A 21,491-nucleotide genomic window follows, 5' to 3' on the forward strand; every position below is an offset into this window, starting at 1 on the left:
AAGATAAAGGTGGTAGGCCCCTGCCCTGTTTGGAGGATTATTACAGAGCGGCACAGCTTCACTCCCTGGTCACTTGGCGTAATCCAGAATATGAAGCAAAATGGAAGTTAGAACCAAAAAAAGTGAACCTCTCACAAAAATATCAAACTACTGGAGCGGAAGGAATTAACCTGATAGAGATATTTGTCAATGCTTACAAAGGAAATTCAAGCAGAAAACTGATTTCAAGGATTTATTCAGCTTTACAGGAGGACAGACGTCCCTCCACAATGTACTGTACATTAAATCAAGATGGGAAAAAGAAACATACAGCTAACTGAAGATGATTGGCTTAATACCTGTAGGACATTGTTCACCACCTCCAGCTCAGATTTATGGAGGGAATTCACCCGGAAAAGTAAGATTTTTTATAACTCCGAGAATCAAAGGTTTACACTTTAAATAGGTATTTTTAAAATCTGTTGTATTTACCCGCCAATACATTTTGACCAAGGTACTTTGCAAATCTACAACAAAATCCTGTGATCAGGCTCTACATTTGCTCAGAAGTAATACACACACACACACACACACTTGCCATGTAATTAAATTCCCACCTCACTATGGGAAATGGTTAGAATTTATATCACACCATTCCAGTTTTGATGATCACTCAAGGCGATCACATCTGGTATATATTTTCTGGTCTGTCCATCTGGTTATTTTCCATTATGTAGTAGGGCTAATTTAGTAGTTGACGGGTCATTAGTGACATCGTGTGTATCCCACCGCATGCAACGCTACGTTAAACAATGTTTCACCGGAGCCAATTGTAGTAGCTCCGAGTGACACATCTCACTTTTCCCAAATCTTTGATGCACATGCACACTCGTCACCGGGAACAGAATGGGAAGCAGCAGCATGGAGGCGGCTGAAGCGAGGCTAACATTTCGCGTGAGACACAACTAAGAAAACTGTCACATGCAAAATATGTAACCCTGTCACTTTTTGTTCCAAGTTCGAACGTGGGATTAAAAGTTTGCATTCAAACAGTTATTACGTCGAACAGTGAATCAAATCAAATCTACCATGACAATGAAGTTAATTGTGGAGTTCCACAGGGCTCAGTGCTTGGGCCTATACTTTTTACCTTATATATGCTTCCTTTTGGGAACATTATTAGAAAGCACAACATACACTTTCATTGTTATGAAGGTGTATGTTGTATAAATATATCTTTATACAGCACTGTATAAAGAGTTAACTCAAGCAACTCCAGTTGCCTGCAGCTCACTATTGAAGATGACTATGACCTGGGTGACTGAGACATAATCAATTTAACTGAATTAATGTTTTTACTTTTTGTCTACGGAAAGTCTTTTCTCTTTTTTTGATTAAAACTGTGTCTCAGGTCACACCATGTTCCCTTTTTTCTGATTATCAGTCTATTTTTCTGGATTTCTTTCTGGCCTTGTTAAAAAAAATAATTCAAGGATTCAGGGAACTGAAATGGCAAAAATCTTTTACTTTGAAGAAACAGAAACAGGAAGAATTTAAGTAGTGGCATATGTCAATGTTGTGATATGTGATGTGGAACTGTGTCCTAACCTAAACCTGGCTTCAATTCACTGATATGATCAGCTGAGAGTTGGTAATTTCCTGAACCTCTAGAGCCGTAAAGGCTGGAAAAGCTGCGCCAGTTAAAATACAAATGCTCCATCAAAACATGAGAGTTATCAATGGTTTATGTACACAGGTCTTGGCAGCCATTTAGTCACATCCAGTCAACAATTTCTTAAGATTATATGATCATGTGCTGACTATTTTTTGAAAGGGTTCACCAGGTTCACAAATCCTGGGAATGTGTGCTAGTTGTACTGTGAAAAACCATGCTAATAAGATCCAGCCTAACAGTGTGACTCACCAGAGCAGGAGCGTTGACTACAGAGAGGTTGTAGCCATAGAGGTAAGATGAGCCCAGGGCACCAAAGAAGGCTGCGTTCAACAGGCACGCTGTGATTGGCTGCAGTCAAAACAGAGCACATGACACAAGTTACACAAACATAGACATCGTTGCTTTGTCAAAGATAGTGACATTGTTTTTGGTCAATGTCAAATTCACACAGAATTCTGGGAATTGTATCATCGAGGTCAGGAGTGTGAAACGTGGTTGTATGAGGTACTGACAAGTGGAGTCCCTCAGGAGTCGACTCTCGGACCCCTTCTTTTCAGGCTACATATGCCGCCTTTGGGTCAAATTCTACAGAATCTACATTCTAATTGTCGGGAATAAATCTGTCTTCTGGGAAAAGTCTGTAGCTCACTTTGCTTGACTGATAATTGGTGATAATGGTGTTACTTCGACAGCTCATTATTTTCTTAGGAGAACTGCTGGTCTAGAGCAAGAAAAAAAAAGTATTTAAAATTTAAAATCAAATTTAAATCAGGAGAAATCTGAGGTTTTTGGTAATAATTTATGTTAAAGAAAAAAAAGTTAATTATATGTAATTGACAGGACTCAGTCTCTGTGCACAAACTTGGCCAATAAAGTTGATTGTGATTCTGATTCTGAAATTCGTACTTTCTTCCTTCTGTTGCTTTGTAATCTACTCATTTCCCACATCGAAGTCCAAGAAGAAAAATCTGTGATTTTCTATCACACAGTGATTTACCAAAGTGACACACATACTGTACTAGACCAGGAGTCAGAGTCCAGCGTCATGATGAAACATGGTGAAAAAACATTTTGTGCAATTTCGTCATCGTGCCTTTATTTATTTTCAACTGTAAGAGCCTATATAAAAACTAAGGTGTGTTAAATCTGCCCATACATCTGTATTAATGTGCATATGAATGAATGCATAATGAAGCATAATGTTTCCCACACACCTTCATAAGATAAGATAAGATAAGATTAGTCCTTTATTTGTCCCGCAGTGGGGAAATTTACAATGTTACAGCAGTAAAGACAGTAAAGATAAAGATAATAAACAATAAACATGCATTACCAAAAATGTACAATATATAAAGATATTAACACTAAGACTATAAAAAATGAGTTAAAACAGCACAGAAGAGTATCAAATGTTGCTTAATCCACACACACACGGATTCTTTTACCACTTCAGCACATGCTCATTGACAGAACATTTTTAAATCGTATTGCCATATCTGCACATGGTTATGACATTCAGGGGATAAGATTTGAATAGTATGTAGGTTAATGTTAGGGTTAGGCATTAGCAGGTCATGTTAAGGTGAGGGATGCATTATGAATGGAAGTTTTTGATCTAAGTGTTCAGCACAAATTCAAGGTGAAAGCATCACAAAAGCCGAAGCCGCTTCTTTGTCCAAATTGTACATAAATTACAAAGGTCAAACACATATTTACTGAAGTGCAGGACAGATAGAACATGTCCTTATCATCTAAAGAGAATCATATGTACCATGTGGAGCAAATAACAGTGCAGTGACCCGGATCTTAGGACTGTCAGTCTGTCAGACGAGTCAAAACGTCAGAAGGTATCACAAATTGGCTGCTCAGGTTTAGTGCTGTGGATGCTTCAAGGACACTCACCTTCCTCCCGGACTCTGTCGTGTTCTGGTGAGTCGGAGGGTTGTCCTGCGGTCTGGCCATGTTTAAGGATTCAGCAGCCTTAAAATGAGAAGGTCATGTCACATCAGGCATTTAGTAAGTACAGAATGCAGATAAGAAGACATGTTTCACAACAGGAGGGGGAACTGGAAATAGAATTTAGAGTCTGCTGCATGCAATATCTGCTGAAAAAGGGGAAAAAAAACAAATAAGTGCTGACATGCAGCACGGTTACTTGTGTAAGAACACATAGGATTATACCTCAGTACCATGTCACAAGTTTTGGATTTACTCAGTCAGTGTGTCCTTGAAGTGACAACAATGTGGCAACAAAGTCAGTGGTGACATAATAGCAGCTGAATCTTCACAAACTTCTTCAAAAACTGAAACATTGCAACAAACACACTTTTTAAATGGCAGAAGGGAAAAAAAACACAATTTTCAGGATTTGTATAGCACTGCAGTGCAGGATTCCACAGTGTTGCACACAGAAAAATAATAGTCTCAGTCTGCCACCTAGTGGTTATACGAGGCAGAGAGAAAGTGGAAACTTTGAAGGTTAATGAAAACTGATCTTAAAATTGTGGAGGAAGAACCAAATACATTACAAAATTGTTGTGTGGCCCTATGAATGTGAGACATCACAAAACACACATGTAAAGTAGATTAAAAAAAAAATACATAAGACAGCTCAAGAGAAAAAAAATAAGTATAAATAAATGAATGTAAGTATCCGAGAATGAAAGCTTTCACATACTAAATGTAACAACAATTATTGGTGTATATATATATATATATATATATATATATATACATATATATTTATATTTGAAGCGCTTTTACCTGAAGCTACTTAGCATAGTTAGCTTTAGCCCCAGTAAGCACAGCGGTCGGGTTTGAATGCAAGTGTGTGGCTGAATTTCATGTAAATAATAATGTAAGTATACATTATGAGTGGCAAAGGCTCAGTGGTAAAGCAAGGTGTCTTTCAAATGGAAGGTCACGGGCTGAATTCCCGGCTTTGCTAGTCTACATGCCAGTGTGTCCTTGGACAAGACACTTAACGCCACATTGTTCCTGTCGGGTATGCTGTTGTGTGAGGGGAAAAATACGCTGCACACAGATGTGCTCTATGAACGTGTGAGTGAATGGGTGAATGGCAAAACTGTTGTTGCTGCTGCTGCTGCTCAGACTACATACCTTCAATCTCATTGTCTCCACAAAGACTCTATCAAGACTTATCGCGTTTTATTTGTACAATTTGTACAATAATTATTTTTTCCATTCACTTGTCTCTCTTAATTGAAGTGATGGGGCTTCTATAATGCAGCACTGTTCATTTCCTCTCCCTCCACACAGTTGATTGCATTTAATAGAATTCAGTCAGCTTGCAGATTATAAATGAGACCCTTGATTACAGAAGTTGAACGACAACCAGCGATCTGTTCCAAGTCTTAAGGAGCAGCATGGCTTGAATTCCTTAGTCCCTTAAAACAGCAGTTATAGACTAACTCTCATCACTGATCTAAGTGCCGAGGTTATTCGAGTACTGTCTCAAGCCCCACAATCCATTTCATTTGGCCTGACTAAATGTCAAGTTATAATAACACTGAAGCTGTCATCTTTCTGAGGAGACCACAGTCCTTTAAAGCGGAACTACACAGGATTTTGACTCTGATTTCACAGCTTCAGAGTCAGTGTGATGGTTAAATGTGTTGTAGCGGGGACATTGGGACCATCTGATAGCAGAAGACAGCCTTGCTTGATCAGGGGCCTCACGAGAAACAGGAGAAACAAGAATTGCTTTATGATACTACACATCTTCCAGCCAGGTACCGGCTATAAGATGAAGACAACGATGTGCATTATTCGTTCATTCATCATGGCAGAGCCAGCGAAAAAGCAGCAGAGACAACAGTTGTAGGAGGAAGTGAGGAAGAGGAAATGAGCGAGCGAGGGGCCACACACGAGTAAACATCACTCTGGCATTTTTTTTCAAATGGCAGGAATTGAAACACAGAAGCATGTCAAACAGATTGCACTTGTAAGCATCTTTGGCATAAACTCTATCTTCTCTATGTATTCACGTGTATTTCCACACGGCTTGAAAACAAATGCACATGGCCAGGAGCGGGGAAGGGAGGGCGGAGCATCAGTGGTGAGTTTTTACGACAGCGAGGATAAAGCGGTCAGTGTATGACTCGGCTCCCATGTAATTCAAACCCAGCTTATACTGTATGTGGTTTAAGTGGTCAGAAAGTGATTTATTGTTTGACTGTCAGTTAAGAAAAAGTCAAACTCCTCCTATGGGTGGAGCTGGACTTTCTGACTGTTGTGTTAGAAAGGAAGACGTGATCTAAGCTACAGATAGTCTTGGACAATGTCCTGATCAAACTGTCCTGTTAATTCCTTATCGTATGTATCTTAGTGTAGGCTGTGAATCTCTTATTATCTGTTCTTGGGTGGAGTAGCTATGTTGCTTTTATTTACAGATTTATTATGCACCATAAACGTGTTTTTATTATTATTGTTGTTGCGAACGCTATATTATTCCATTACAACCACTTTTATTTGGAAATTCTGTGAAGTATCACCACAAATATTGCTAATGTGATTATAATTTTAAGCTCATGACCACACCCTCAGTGGCCCCGGAGACCCCTGAGCTAAAGTCAGTAAAAGGGATTTTACAAAACACTCCTATTTCTCCCTATTTTTTATTGCTTTTGTAAGTGTAAACTAATCTCCACATTCTGCTCTTTATTATCACAGATAATTACACATATATTTAAACTAAAACCTGAAAAGAACATTAATATGAATAATTAATAATCCTACTTTTGAATTTCAAACACTTGCTCCATATGTTTTCTGGAGGCTCAAAGATGTACCGCCTGCTCATGAAAAAAGTTCTACCCCAAAGGACCAACTTTTTCTGGAGCATAATAAATGTATAAATGTATTGATGGTTTGCAGTGGTCTCACTTTACTAGCACACTGTTGCCGTTATACTGAGAGACACAGATATCGTCGTGTGGAGTTGATCGACTGAATCAGCATTGTGTGAACGCCGTGCTGCTTGTTGCTTAAATTCAATAAAAAGTGAGTGTTACTATGGTTTGAAAGTGACTTCCTGTGAAGTGTTTGGACTCTAGTGTAACTCAGCAGAGAGAAGAATTCATGTCTGCTGCCTTCCTGGTTGCATAACAAGGACACTTTCTCTCTGTGATAAGACCTTGGACCTTTACAACCACTATGAGGACTCCCTGGCATCACAGTTAAAACACAATATTGTTACATAACGTGTCAAATATTACTGAACTGGAAAAGACTGGTCTCTCTATTGAAATATCTAGATCATATAATACACATGTATTATATGATCTTAAAATGCACTTATTAACACCAATACCTGCTTTATTTCTTTGTATTTTTAATGTTAAATGAAGGATATCTATGTGTGTCACAAACAATCACATTGATATATCCCTATATCCATATATAATATCCAATTTATGATATTTATAATAATAAATCTTACTTTTACCTGTCCACTGAAACATCTTAAACCACTTATAAACCATTCAAAGCTTCCTGTCATGAAAACAGCAAAGGATTTCACCTCAAATATCACAACATGTGATTTACACGTACACAGCATATGCTGCTGACACTCATTTACTAATAATACAACAAATGATAAGAGACAGCAAATAAACATGAAATAGTACAACTGTGAAGTTTGAAGACTGAAGACTGAAGTACTGTCACTTCTACAATGAATATCATTTCACTTGGAGATTATTATTAATGGTAATGTAGGGTATCAGTTTACATAAATGAATAAATAAGTAAATTAAATTGAATTCAGTATCACTATCATGTTCCAAGTACCCGTCACAAGACTATGCTGACAGAACCCATAAAACTGGTTATAACAAGACAAACTACTAAAAACGTTGTGTGGGTGTGAAAAAGAAAAGAAGCGTCAGCCTCCACACATTTCACAAATCAATCCAAATCATTTGCAGTTATTTTTTAAACAAGGCTGAGTTGTGAATACTCACCCACACATGTGTCCAATGCTTATCAAGCAAATAAACTGCGGAGCCAATGTCCTTATCTCACATAACCATGGATCATTAACTTTAATGTCCCTCCCATTATTATTTTTTTCCACATATAACTGAAGAGCATTCATTTTTCTTACCCTCACAGTTCAACTCACTTAGTCCAGGACTTTTCAGTGTGACACAGTGACCTCCATATGTATGTATGTGTGTGTTTATGTATGTATGTGTGTGTGTTTATATATGTATGTATGTGTGTGTGTTTATGTATGTATATATGTATGTATGTATGTATGTGTATATGTGTGTGTGTATGTGTGTATGTATGTATGTATGTGTGTGTGTTTATGTATGTGTGTGTATGTATGTGTATGTATGTATGTGTGTGTATGTATATATGTATGTATATGTGTGTGTGTTTATGTATGCATGTATGTGTGTGTGTGTGTTTATGTATGTATGTGTGTGTGTCTAAATATGTATGTATGTATGTGTGTGTGTATGTATGTGTGTGTTCATGTATGTATATATGTATGTATGTATGTATGTATGTGTGTGTGTGTGTGTGTATGTATGTATGTATGTGTGTGTGTCTATATATGTATGTATGTATGTATGTGTGTGTAGAACTTTCTAGTAGGCAAAGCTATTTATCTTTCTATCATCAGAACCTGTATGACTTGTCGGTTTTACAACCTGACTAACTTCTTACTACTAACTAACTAACTAAATAACTAACTAACTCTAGTTAGTAACTAACGGACTGCTGTCTAACTGCTGTTTAACTGTGTATGTGGAATAAACCTTCAGAAAGATAGTTGTACCTGCATACTTCTGGTTACCCTTTCCAGAAGGGAGTATTGAGCTGAAAGGATCCGCCAGTAAAAATCTGGACTGTGTGTGTGTGTGTGTGCATGCGTGCGTGCGTGTGTGTGCATGTACACAGTATGTGTGTGTGTACACAGTATGTGTGTGTATGTGTAACAACAACTAACACAGAATGATTATTTACTAAATTTGCCACTTTCAAGCTGACTGCACTATCACTTTATTTTCTCATCCCAAAGTTAATTTGACAACACTTTATGTATTCAATTTGTAATTTATGTTGCATTATAATTACTTTTAATAATTATTTTACTCACTGGTAACCTTTTTTAATCTCACTGTTTTAACGCAGTTCTTTTTTTTCCTAACTCAGCTTTGTAGAGTTTTGATTAAATAAATCTATTATTGCTAATTATTATTATTGTTATTAGCATTATTAATTAGTGTCACCATTTTTCTTCTGCGACCACTTTTGCTCAAATGTCGCCAAAAACCTCTTCCCACAGATTTGAGCAAAGCTACATCAAAATGTGCTGTTCCGTGTGGAACAGTGTGCTACGGCTCCTCTACTGATTTCTAACACCTCGGCAAAGAAAATAAGAAAAGAATAAAAAGGCATTTCAAATTCTGTTGCTCCTAAAACCCATAATGAGCAGTGGTGATCACTGTTTGCATTGTGGGAGCCTCATCTGTCTTCAACCTTCAAATAATGAAGATACAACAGGGTGAATGTCACCTTCATCACCTGCATTGGCACTATGGAACATCTGGTTTCAGATCTGTGCCACAAAAAGGAACTACAACATTTACTTTACGGCACATGTCACGGTCCCTAATCAAACAATGTGCATTCAGTGAGCGATAGGGTTTCGAAGCGCTGGTAACTGTCTTTCTTTGGTCGATTTGTGGGCTTAGTTTCTTTTCTAATATCTGAATAAAACACTGAAATCTTCTATCCATCCATGTTCTACCACTTTATCCTCCCAAGAATATCTACGACACTGTGTTGACACATCGCTGCATGCTCTTGTGCCTATGGGGCTCAGCACTGCCCCCTATCAGTGCTGCACGGTACTCTCTGTCTCACCCTGTGCATTTTCACCACACATTTGCGGGCGATCAGAAAGACTAAATAGGTCACACACACATTCATTCATTATATTAGACGTGGAACGTCAGCATGTGTAGTACATGTATAATCAAACATGTATATTGGCGATAGTAATACACACAGTAATTCTTTGTAACCAACTGTGTTTGCTTGTTAAGGAAAGGAAAGACCATTCCTGATTGAAAGACTGTTATTTCATTTTTTTTCCACTACACAGAACAGCCCTCTTCCACCTGCAGAACATTATAAAACATTAAAAACATTCTGTCCATAAAGGACACTGAAAAACGAAATTCATCACAAGTCTTAAAACCCTTCAATTAATTCAAAATGCTGCAGCACGAGTTCTGACAGGAACTAGAAAGAGAGACCATGTCACTCCAGTGTGAGGTTCTCTACACTGGCTCCCCCGCACTGATCCTTAATGATCAGGCCCCATTCATACCTGAAAGACCTAGTCTTACCTTATCACCCTAACACATCACTTAAGTCCCAAAATACAGGTTTACTTGTGGTTCCCAGAGTCTGTAAGAGCAGCATGGGAGGCAGAGCCTTCAGTTACCAGGCTCCTCTCCTGTGCTCCTCTCCGCTCCCAATGACAGTTCAGGAGGCGGAGCCTCTCTTTTTTATTTAAAGTTAGACTTATAACTTTTTCCTTTATGATAAAGCTTATAGTTTGACTGGCTCAGGGAAACCTGAACCATCTCTTAGTTATGCTGCTAGACTTAGACTGCTGTGGGAATTTCCTATGGTGCTCATGGTCTCTTTCTTCTGTCTCTACTTCACCTCCTTCTTTTCCTTTCTCTCCTCCACCTCTCCTCTGTCCACCATTTTTCCTTTCACCCCCACCGGTCGAGGCAGATGCTGCACATCTGGTTTCTCTCCACTGATGCCAAGTGTTTGTTCGTTGTGTGAACTGTTAGTTTTCTCCTCTCTCTGCAATATTGTTAATATTGAGATAATGTATGTTGAGATTTGTCGCTGTACTAATACATTTCATTCAATATAATATAATATAATTCCTTCATGCAACTGGTCTTAATGTAAGAATATGAAGAGACAGAACATTCAGAAGAAGGACTTTGATCCGTGATGGGAGGCTTTGAACTTGAAGGAGAAGAGTGGTGAGAAGGAAGAACTTTGAACTGTAATTAAGATCTTCAAACTGAGGGGGGTAGCGTTAGTCCTCGTCTTGATTTACATAATCTGTCATGACAAAGCACCTCCTCCATTACAAGAATTAGTAATAGAAACACAAACAGATCAACAAGAGCTGGTACTAGAGGTTACTGTGTAGTTCCTCTTAGAAAGAGTGCCCAATATGTGTATTGTATTGTATTGTATATATTGTGTGTCTAATATTAGCTAACCTTTTACTACCTTTTATCTTTTAAGACTAAATGTTCTACTTGTTAATGTTGTCTTATTAATCCTATGTAAACATCAACCTGCCGAAGGGACTAAAGATGGAAATTAGCCGTTGGCTATAATCTTGCATATTTACATGTGCGTGTATATATATGTTATATGTATTATGCCTATTTTAAATAAATAAACTCTAAACTCTAATTGGTCCAAAGGGTCTTTTTAAAGCTCCATATTAAAAGTTTTGACATTTCTCCACATCTCCAGTTTATAAAAACCGAATTCCAGCCTCAGTCTGGTGTTACAGCACCACACTGAGGCTGCTTCCAGACCTGCACTGTTTTCTATTTGATTTTTCCTGGTGACTTAAATTGCCTTTCTTGTACCCTACACCGTAAATAAATACTAAATGTTTCATCTTACAAATTAAAAACATGGTTTAAAAGAGTGAAGAAGAAGCGCTTTGAGTCTCTTACACTCACTAAAAACATGACACGATGTCTCAGCAGAGATAAAAGCGTTTGAGGCGATGGCACCGTGTAAAATCTTCCTTTCCTGAGGGAACGTTTTATATAAAACCCTCCACTGTGGACTCACTCCATCTCCACACAGTGGGTGCTCTGTCACACAGGTGTGGTACAGGGTACAGACAACAAAGATACATTCGTTTCACTTTTATACGATTCAATTATAATGGTATTGTCACGGTGAAGCTTATTCACAGTTCATTCAGTTGTTTTGAACAGATTCTTAACCAGTTCAGAAGGTGTTATTGCTAATATAGAAGCCAGAGGGCAGAGTCTATAGCTCTATTTAACTGTTTGGACACTGCAGGCTTTAGTGAAGACTGGCTTCAAAACAACTGCATCTCACATGTTTCTGATAAAAAAACATAATTTTTTTCTGAAAAAACATCAGGCTGACTGCAAGGTACCCTAACCTCTTCACATGCCACTGTATGAGCGCACCGTCCGAGTGCTGGCATCATGTAAAGATTCTCCAGGAGAGAAATTGGAGGAAGCTTTGAAAACTGCGCTTTCAATGCTTTAGGACAGTTTGGATCAGTGTCCCTGCAGTCAATTTGCAGGTGAGTTGTTTTCTCTATTGAAGTATTAGAAACTGCTGGGACATTTCGAGTTTGAAACGTGTACATATATCTAATATAGGTCAATTCTGAGCATTGGACAATTGCAATTGTGACAACATTGCTATGTTGCATTGACATTCTTGCTATGTTTCCTAAGAGCAGATCAGTGAGTTATGTTTTTTTGATTGGTGTGTGACTCAGTTTTTCCATTCTCCTATATGAATTATGAAAATCATAATATTTATGAAGACCACACAGCTGATTGTAGACACTGTTGCTGTTAACCTGAATATCTTACTCTTGCTTGGCTGTGCTGTTGTAATTGTTGGCAAGAACAGCAAGTTTTCATAGCTGTTATTTTGGATCTGTTCTTTCACACAGCATCATTGTTAATACATATGTGTTGCTTTGTTGTGTGTCGAAATAAAATGTACTGCATTGTGTGGTCATTAACAAATAATAATTTAATTGGAATTTTCGTATTCCATATATAATATTTTAAAATGTAATATATTATAAAAGAATTGTATAATATTAAGTTTTGACTACTGTGCTTTTAAGTAGACTCCACTATACTTACTTAAACCATTTAAGTGTATGTAACTTAAAGATGTTAAATTCTGATTATGTACATACGCACTTGTGTACTCCCGTACTTGCCGAGTATGTACTCCAGTCGTACATACATGACAAACTAAAAACGAAAATAAAGCCAACAACTACAAACGCAAACAACAAATACAACTTCACAAAGAATGAAGGACAGACAGGACAGAGAAAACGCTCAGTCACGCTCAGCTCTTCCACTTCCATGTCATTCTCCAGAGAAATATCCCGCTGTCTTCTAATGTAGTTACAATAGTTGTTCCCATCCATTCACAACTACACTCCTGACAATGTGTTTGCGCCCCCTTGAGGAGGCCTCTGACTTAGCAATCGATAAATGAAGCCCGCTTGACTAGTGTATGACAGTAAACTGCAGGGGCTTCTGTTCTCATTCGGTAAGATAATGTCAGCGGTACAATAGTCTCCCTCGCACAGATGGAGACGTAAACACTGCAGTGTGAGACACTTACCGTGAACACTGTCTACTCTGCATTTCTCACTGCAGAGTCGTCGTGCAGAGAGTGAAGGAAAAGTGTTTCTCTTCCGTCACAAGAACAACAGTCATCCTCACAATGATCCATCTGAGCTCTATTGTGCCGATGCATTCCTCAACCATGTGTAGGCCTGAAGAACGACCCCGGCCCCACTCGCCCCTGCCCCCGCCCCCGCCCCCTTCATCATTCAATCAGCTGCCAAAGTCCACCAGGACGACCCCCCCCCCAGTCAGATGGTAACACTGATGACCAGCTCAGACACGTGTGTGTGATGCGATTGTTGCTTTGAATGGAGTGACAATGCCACTCAAGATGAATAAACACCAGCAGCCTGTCTTCAGGATTAATAAGAGGAAATAGGGCAATTCTGCTTCCCTAATGCACTTATGAACAGTTTTAATAACAGTTTCAGTGATTGTATATGTTGTCATACGTAGAAGGTTACATATTCAAATGAAGCTTTATTTAAATGTACGTACTGCAGCATGTACTGGAGACATTTGGGGGCTTTCATTTAGGGAGCAGCTGCCCTGAGTGGGCATCAAGCACAGTCACTGACAAAGAAGATATTATTATTCTTAATTATCCTCAATTATTTACAATTATTATTATTGGTCATGGAAATGCAGATGATCTTAATAGAGCCGACAGTGAATATCCACTAAGCCTAACCTGGATATTTATCCTAACCTTAAAACTCGAACCAAACTGTGTAGAGTGGAACCGTGCTGTGCTGGAACATGTAAACAAAAGCACCTACAGTGTCATGAACAAAATAAATCCATAATAAGCACAACGTGACATGGCCAAAAGAGGAGACCTCGGTTTGGGACGGGGTTGCCATGGGGACAAACAACATGATACTCAGGCATGTGAGCTGAACACCCCCCTCTTTCAGTCCAGATAACAGGAGTTTCAGGTTTCCTGTGGAGTGGACAAACCTCTCAGTGGGAAGAGTAGAGTGTGTCAAACTAGTGCCAAGATTCAAGATCCTTTTCTTGTTGTCATTCCACATGGTATTTGTAAAATAATAAATAATACAAAGAAAGACAGCTAAAACCCTTGGATGTTGTCTTAGATATCTCAATATACATAAATGTATACGTGGCTAAATATGCACCCTAAATATGGTCAGATTCTGCTATAACACATTATTAATACAAAGTGTTATTAAGAAACATTTAAAACTTTTTAAACAATTGCCTACATTGTTTAATCAATATATATTCTATTTCATTTATAATTATTTAGTCCAAATAATCTTCCACATGAGGGTCACAGGGACGTCTTTCACATATTTATTCCATATAATAAAAAGGATGATGATTAGCCTTTAAAACCAGGACAGATACCTTGTGTGTCAGTGACTCTGTGCTTCCCAGTCATCGCAGTGGACGTCTTATCACATGTCTTATCACAAATGAATGGAATAAACAAAAGCTCTAACTTGACAGGTTCAATGATTGTGTCAAAGAAAACCAAAACAAAACAACACAAAACAGCTGGAGAAAGAAAACCCACCGTTCACTCTGAAGATCTTCAACATTCAAACGGTTCGTGCGACAAAAGCAGCTCGAGTTTGCTGATTAAAAAGATTCCACGATCACATGAGCACTGACTAACTTTATTTACTCAAGCCGGACATGACTCAAACGTGTCTGCAGCTGCAATAAGTAATGTCATGTGTGACCTACATACTGTCCATCAGAGGTGTCAAACTGGCAGCCCGTGGGCCACATGTGGCCCCCCAGTTGATTACATGCGGCCCGCCACTTAATATCATGTTACTATGAAAACACACGACCTGCAACTTTCCTTTAAACACAGCACATGTGGCTGAGCTGATACGATATAGACAGAGTCTATTACTAAATATGAACCTGAAATCACATGTGGAAGCTTTACTGGTGTAAAGGACATACATTGTCTCTCACTCCCTGTGTGTGTGTGTGTGTGTGTGTGTGTGTGTGTGTGTGTATCTCTCTCTATCTGTGTGTGTGTGTGTGTGTGTGTGTGTGTGTGTGTCTCACCCTGTGTGTGTGTGTGTGTGTGTGTGTGTGTGTCTCACTCCCTGTGTGTGTGTGTGTCTCTCTCTCTCTCCCTGTGTGTGTGTGTGTCTCTCTCTCTCCCCTGTGTGTGTGTGTGTGTCTCTCTCTCCCTGTGTGTGTCTCTCTCTCTCCTGTGTGTGTGTGTGTCTCTCTCCCTGTGTGTGTGTCTCTCTCTCTCCCTGTGTGTGTGTCTCTCTCTCTCCCTGTGTGTGTGTCTCTCTCTCCCCTGTGTGTGTCTCTCTCTCCCTGTGTGTGTGTCTCTCTCTCCTGTGTGTGTCTCTCTCTCCTGTGTGTGTCTCTCTCTCTCCCTGTGTGTGTGTCTCTCCCTCCCTGTGTGTGTGTGTGTGTCTCTCTCCCTGTGTGTGTGTGTCTCTCTCTCCTGTGTGTCTCTCTCTTTCCTGTGTGTGTGTGTGTGTCTCTCTCTCCCTGTGTGTGTGTCTCTCTCCCTGTGTGTGTGTGTGTGTCTCTCTCCCTGTGTGTGTCTTTCTCTTTCCCTGTGTGTGTGTCTCTCTCTCCCTGTGTGTGTGTCTCTCTCTCAATGTGTGTGTGTGTGTCTCTTTCCCCTGTGTGTGTGTCTCTCTCTCCCCTGTGTGTGTGTGTGTCTCTCTCAATGTGTGTGTGTCTCTCTCCCTATGTGTGTCTTTCTCCTCAATGTGTCTCTCTCCCTGTGTGTGTGTGCTCTCTCCCTGTGTGTGTCTCTCTCCTGTGTGTGTCTCTCTCTCTCCCTGTGTGTGAGTCTCTCTCCTTGTGTGTGTGTCTCTCTCTCTCCCCTGTGTGTGTCTCTCTCTCCCTGTGTCTGTCTCTCTCTCTCCCTGTGTGTGTGTGTCTCTCTCCCTGTGTGTGTGTGTCTCCCAACAGTGATCATCATGTCAACCTAAATGTGTGAATAACACATGTATCACACACATGCACACATACATTACTGGATCACATGAGAACAGGACAAAACACACATACAATCTACTCACTGACATGACAGTTTGTATTCCACCTACCGCGTCATCATCCCTTACAGAGTGCTGAATGAAGCACGGCCGGGCCATCATGTATCCTGACTGAAGCAACGGTGTGCGTGATATTAACATGAAGTGAGCACTGAGCCGGACGCCAGGTCTCAGACTCCCTGACCTGTGGTGCTGCAGGGGGAGGAACGGCACGTCTGTTAAACTTTATCACTACCTAACTCGGTCTGACTGTGCATTAACATTATTGGAGGTATGGTTTCAAGTTCTTGTGTTTGCATTGCGTTCTGTTATTTTCACCTGACATTTGATCTGTTTCCTCTGACATGAAACAGCAGGACAGGAAAAAAACAACTCCCATGTCACCTTTTCTACATGTGAAAGTTATTTGATAACGTAAAAGCCAAGTGAGTACAGGCTCATGATGAACTGATAATGAGTTCTGTCTGTGATTTATATATATTCTGCTTTCTTTGCTGCTTTGAGACAATAAAGTCTTTGGTTTGTGGACAAAACACACACACACACACACTGGATCGGGACACACAGATGGGTGGTGGTCCCCAAGAGACAACACTGTGTGTCTCTCTCTCTCAGCTCAGAACAGAGCATCAGTCTCATCGACCACGTCAGCTGTTTTTCTTCTTTGGATTAAATTTGTTTCATCACCAGCCGCCACTGACACAGTATTTCTGTTTTTACGCCGAGTACCACCAGAGGAAGCTTGCGTACCACTGAAGCACATACCCACAGCTTGAGAACCATGGCTATAGAAAATGAAAATATGTAATAGATTTGTTTTACATCATCGTATGACAAAGAAGGGGGTGACGGGAAGATGAAAACAAAGTGACAGGGGTGGAGACTATACTAACATATAATGAAACATCACAGTTTTCTTAACCCTGTTGTGTTTTGTTTTTTTCGGGGGGGCGCTCGAGGGGAGTCTCGCCCCGGGGCACGTGAGCACCTGATCACACCAGTAGGTGTCGCTGCGGCAGCAGCAGCAGTAGCAGCGGCACATATGGAGGAGTCTTACCTCGCGAGATCTTCTGCTGTGTCATCATTTAACCAGCACGTGGCGTGGATCCTCCGTGCCGATGATGTGTGTGTGTGTGTGTGTGTGCGTGTCTTCTGCGGTTGGTGCTGTCGTGATCGCTTCTCATTCTCCGGTACAAGGTGAAGCTTCGTGATTGTCTGCCTGTGTTTCTCTTCACTGCTTCTTATCAATGTTAAAACGCTGCTTTTTAAAGCCCGTGAATTCCAGCGGCTGCAGCTTTGACTCGTTTCCTCTGCAGCGACTCACTCACTCAGTGCCAGGTGCGTTTTAAAGGAATTTTGGGGGCGACAGGCCAAAGGGACCTGGAGGGGGGCCCCCCACTACATTCAGCTTTATTTTTTTTTTTATTTTTGCTAATGTAAAACACAGAGATGTTTACAGTTGGTTTGTCAGCTCACGTCATTGTCGCACTGTCGAAATCAATGCTATTTCAGTGATTTGCACTGGTTCGGGGCCCACACATGGGTCGCAGGAGATTATATTTTGGTATCCCTAAATAATTTCTAGGTAAACTCTAGGTGTTTATATTTTAAATAACATCCGTAACAGTTGTGCTCTATTAAACAAGTCAGTTTACAGTAACCTGCAGCTAATTTAAAGTGATGCAGCCCAATATGACTGAAACCAAGATAAGGGGTCGTCACTCTTGCCCTTATCTTTTAATTCTTTCATGATTCATGTCTAGTCATGATGCATGACACGTAATCATTATTCACAAAAAAAAGACTCAACTTGACTCTCGTGACTTAGACTCAACTTAAACTTCAGTAAAATGACTTGACTTATGGAATATTTAAATCTTCTCAAATATTAATGGGTTAACTTTACAATTTGCTTTACAACATTAGGTGTCCGTGTTGGGATGCATAATCTAATTTCCCAGTTTGGGATTAATAAAGAATATCTATTGTAAACATGGACGCAAAAAGGAAATGATGTGACTGTGGTGTGTGTTCACCAGTTAGAATGGACTACTTTGACATGTGCAGTAGTGGAGAAGAAGAAGAAGAAGAAGAAGCAGAAGAAGCTTCACTTCTGCTTCCATACATTGTTCAAATAAAATCAGGATTTGAACTCATACGAGTCAGATGCATGCACACGCTCAGAGCTGAGTGGGTCATGTGACTCGTGAAAGTAAAGGTTTACATTGATGTACACTCTGCGTCCCTGTCTGCTTGTTTATTGGGCTTAAATGAACCTCAGTGTTCATGTGATGAGCTCCTCTCATCACATGAACACTGAGGGATGCACTAGTTTCATTCATGACTAAATGACCTGAGGTCATCCCTCCATCTTTGAGTATAGCTCCTGCTCTCTCCTTCTCTTTCTTATCAACGTGGAATTGGTGCTGTGGGAGAAAGGAAATGGTATTTTTGGGGTCCCAGAGTGAAAAATAACACAAAACGCCACCCTTGGGTTTTCATTTTGAACAAATATGCTACCTCACTTACCTTGTTATGTGTGAATTTGTTTGGTTTAATCCCTTTAATTTTCTTTCCACAGTTGTCCTGAGTCTGACTTTCTTCATTCTGCCTTTGTCTTTTATGTATACTTATTCACATTTTTTAAAAAGTCACAGGACCGTGTACAGGCCTGGCATTGTTCAGAGAGATTTCATTTAAATATAGACATTTCTTGAAACTTTTTCAGAAGGAAAAAGAAAAATACCATATAAAGTTGTGTTTCTGTGTGGATAAACAAAACCAAGAGGAGTGTACTGTATCATACATCATATAATATAAATGCACTATGAAGCGTAATTTAGATTAGATTAGGTAAGGTTAGATTTGACTTCATTGAGCTCACACTGGAGAAATTCACTTGATACAAACAGCAGGACTGAGAGGAGACAGTTCTACTCTATAATTAAAAATTTTTAAGATACAAACTACTCAAACGCAAAAAAGTTTGAATTTTATTATTTTCAATTGGTTAAGGGCAGTTCACACAGTGGATGTGGCTGGCACTGTTGCCTCACAGCAAGAAGGTTGCTGGTTCACATCCTGCTCTGGGTTTTTCCTGTGTGTGTGGAGTTTGCATGTTCTCCCTTTGTAAATGGTCAGTTCGATTTTATTAGATCACACAGCAACATGTGGACGGGTGGAAGAGTGAAAGGTAGACATGCAGCAAAGGAACGTAAAGAACTTCAGCCCAGGTCACTGCAGAGGGCGTTGGCTCAGAGGTGAACGATCAGGTGCACAAAAATGACAGACGACTCCACTGGCAGTCAGTAACCATATGGTTGCTGGTTCAAATCCCAGGACAGGCCAGGGTTGCCCATGAGCACAGTATTCCACCCCCTCAGATGTGTTTTGCCCATTGCACCTGCACCCACCTGCTTCATGTGATCACTCTTGCTGTGTGGTGTGACCCCACCTTCTTTGCCCAAAGTCAGCTGGGATTGGCTCCAGCTCCCCCACCATTGCCCTTTGAAACCACAGTAGATTAAATGATTCATGAGTCACGTTTTAATGGGTTTGAACATTAATCTCGACAAAATTATACATGCATGTTAACCATTTGTTTCACTGTGAACATCAGGGATTACTTCACTGCAAATGTTTCTTTGGGTGAACAGTAGAGCGTTGGACTGTTGGAGGTTTCCTTCTTTTCTTCAAGCATTTCTGCTTTAATCTACAATAACACTTTCACTAAAAAGGACGCTGAGGTGACATTTATGTCAGATGTTTAATTTCAGGGATCAATTACAATGAACTCACTGAGTGACACCAACATCCTGTAGAGATAAGAGGCTCTGCATTTACACTACAGAGCCCCCTACTGGTCATCATCCACAGTGCAGTGTGTTCCTGAACATGAAGTCATTTTTGATGATTTCCTCTGAGCACAAATGCACATAATGTGATTGATAAGCATGAGTACAAATGTACGTGGAACTCAAAATGCATACAGTGTTATTATCATCATCATCATCATCATCATCACCATCACCAATTAATCATTTCCACTTTGGAAGCAGATGCACAAAGATATGAAAACTCGGGAGACAAGCATTCAAAATACAAGCCAGTAACAGTACAGATGTCCAGGTGAACAGACACCACCTCAAAACTGTATCAGGACTGCACTAAATGATTCATCATTAATTGAAAGCCGCATTGTTTCGATTATCAATGAATCATTCAGGGTTTTTTTCTCTCGTCATAGAAGTTATAGATTCTTCAGCTCCTTAAATTGGAACGTGTTCTGGTTTCTTTACTCTTTGAAATTTGGGTAAAACTGAATTTTAAGGACCGAATGAATCGACAGATTAATCCATAATGACAATAATCCTTTATCATAGCCCAATATTAAATATATACTTTGTTCTTTCAGTCCCTACCATTGCTCCCCAGTCCACCAGGAAGAGTTATAGATCATATAAAGAAAGAGGGGGAAAAAAGACAACACCCAATCCCATAAAATAAAAAAGTGACAGGTTAATAATGCAGTTAGGGCCATGTTTAAAAATACAAACAAAAAAACAATGCTGGTTCGGACGCTTCGGCTCGAACCACTGACAATGGTTTCAGTTTGAAGCTATGGAATGTTGATCTTGCATGATATTTGACTGGGTCTGTTATGAAATGTAAAAGCACACGTGCATATGCTTTACACTTCATGTTGGTGTTAGTGACGGTCGTTTGCATCAAAGCGATCTCTCCTTGGATAACCTGTTTGTTGGGAGCTTTTCCTGTCCGTTCTCATTTACAATTCGGCAAAACTACCATCTAGAGTGTGAAAATACATTTAATAATAAAAGAAAGAAAGAAAGGAAGCGAGAAAAAAGTGATAAGAAGTCCTCGTCCCTGGAGATGTGGATATTTGTCTGCTTGCAGCTCAGTATGTAATAGTCCACTGCTTGATGCTGGCATCATAGGAAGTAGTCACTAGAGTGTGCTCATCCACCCAAGCCAAGCTGCTGATGTGGTGCAACCGGTGAGGGTCTGCAGACATTACAGGAAAACAAACACAACCGGTTACAAACTTCATACGCCATCATGGTTCAGTTCGGTTTGCAATGGTAAATCCCTGGGTCAGCCATCAGGCTTTTTATGAATTAAACTGTGATGTTTGATACCAAACGTGTTCTTGTATCTAAACACTATTCAAGCCCAACATGAAAGGGATGGTTCAGTATTTTGTACGGGTGTAGCAGGGGGACCATTGAAAGAAAAACTGATTTTAGCCACTGAAGAGCTCAGTGTATGTCTGTGACAAACTTCAGAATATGTATGTAGTTTGCAAATTGTTCACTCTCCCACACCAAAGTCCACAGAGAAATT

At 39.8% G+C, this 21,491-nt stretch overlaps 2 protein-coding genes across 4 annotated transcripts in view; both read right to left on the reverse strand.

Annotated features, from left to right (window-relative positions):
* Positions 1-16,229, reverse strand: part of slc2a9l2 (solute carrier family 2 member 9, like 2) — a 121,356-nt gene extending 105,127 nt beyond the window's left edge. The window contains exons 1-3 of one of the 3 annotated variants that reach the window (XM_044024826.1): positions 16,179-16,229; positions 3,557-3,634; positions 1,904-2,002 (exon numbers count right to left, since the gene is read on the reverse strand). In XM_044024826.1, coding sequence (XP_043880761.1) covers positions 1,904-2,002; positions 3,557-3,634; positions 16,179-16,229 — 228 coding nt within the window. Of the gene's footprint in view, positions 1-1,903; positions 2,003-3,556; positions 3,635-7,641; positions 7,672-14,656; positions 14,689-16,178 lie in introns of those variants that run through there. The other 2 variants (XM_044024828.1, XM_044024827.1) reach the window with 2 other exon arrangements.
* A 3,426-nt stretch (positions 16,230-19,655) lies between these two features.
* The window catches only part of wdr1 (WD repeat domain 1), a 13,835-nt gene continuing 11,999 nt past the window's right edge, over positions 19,656-21,491 (reverse strand). Inside the window, exon 15 of the mRNA XM_044024344.1 lies at positions 19,656-21,152. Coding sequence (XP_043880279.1) covers positions 21,046-21,152 — 107 coding nt within the window. The 3' untranslated portion in view covers positions 19,656-21,045. The remainder of the gene's footprint in view (positions 21,153-21,491) is intronic.

Source organism: Solea senegalensis, linkage group LG4 (assembly GCF_019176455.1).
Source record: "Solea senegalensis isolate Sse05_10M linkage group LG4, IFAPA_SoseM_1, whole genome shotgun sequence".
Classification (NCBI taxonomy): domain Eukaryota; kingdom Metazoa; phylum Chordata; class Actinopteri; order Pleuronectiformes; family Soleidae; genus Solea; species Solea senegalensis.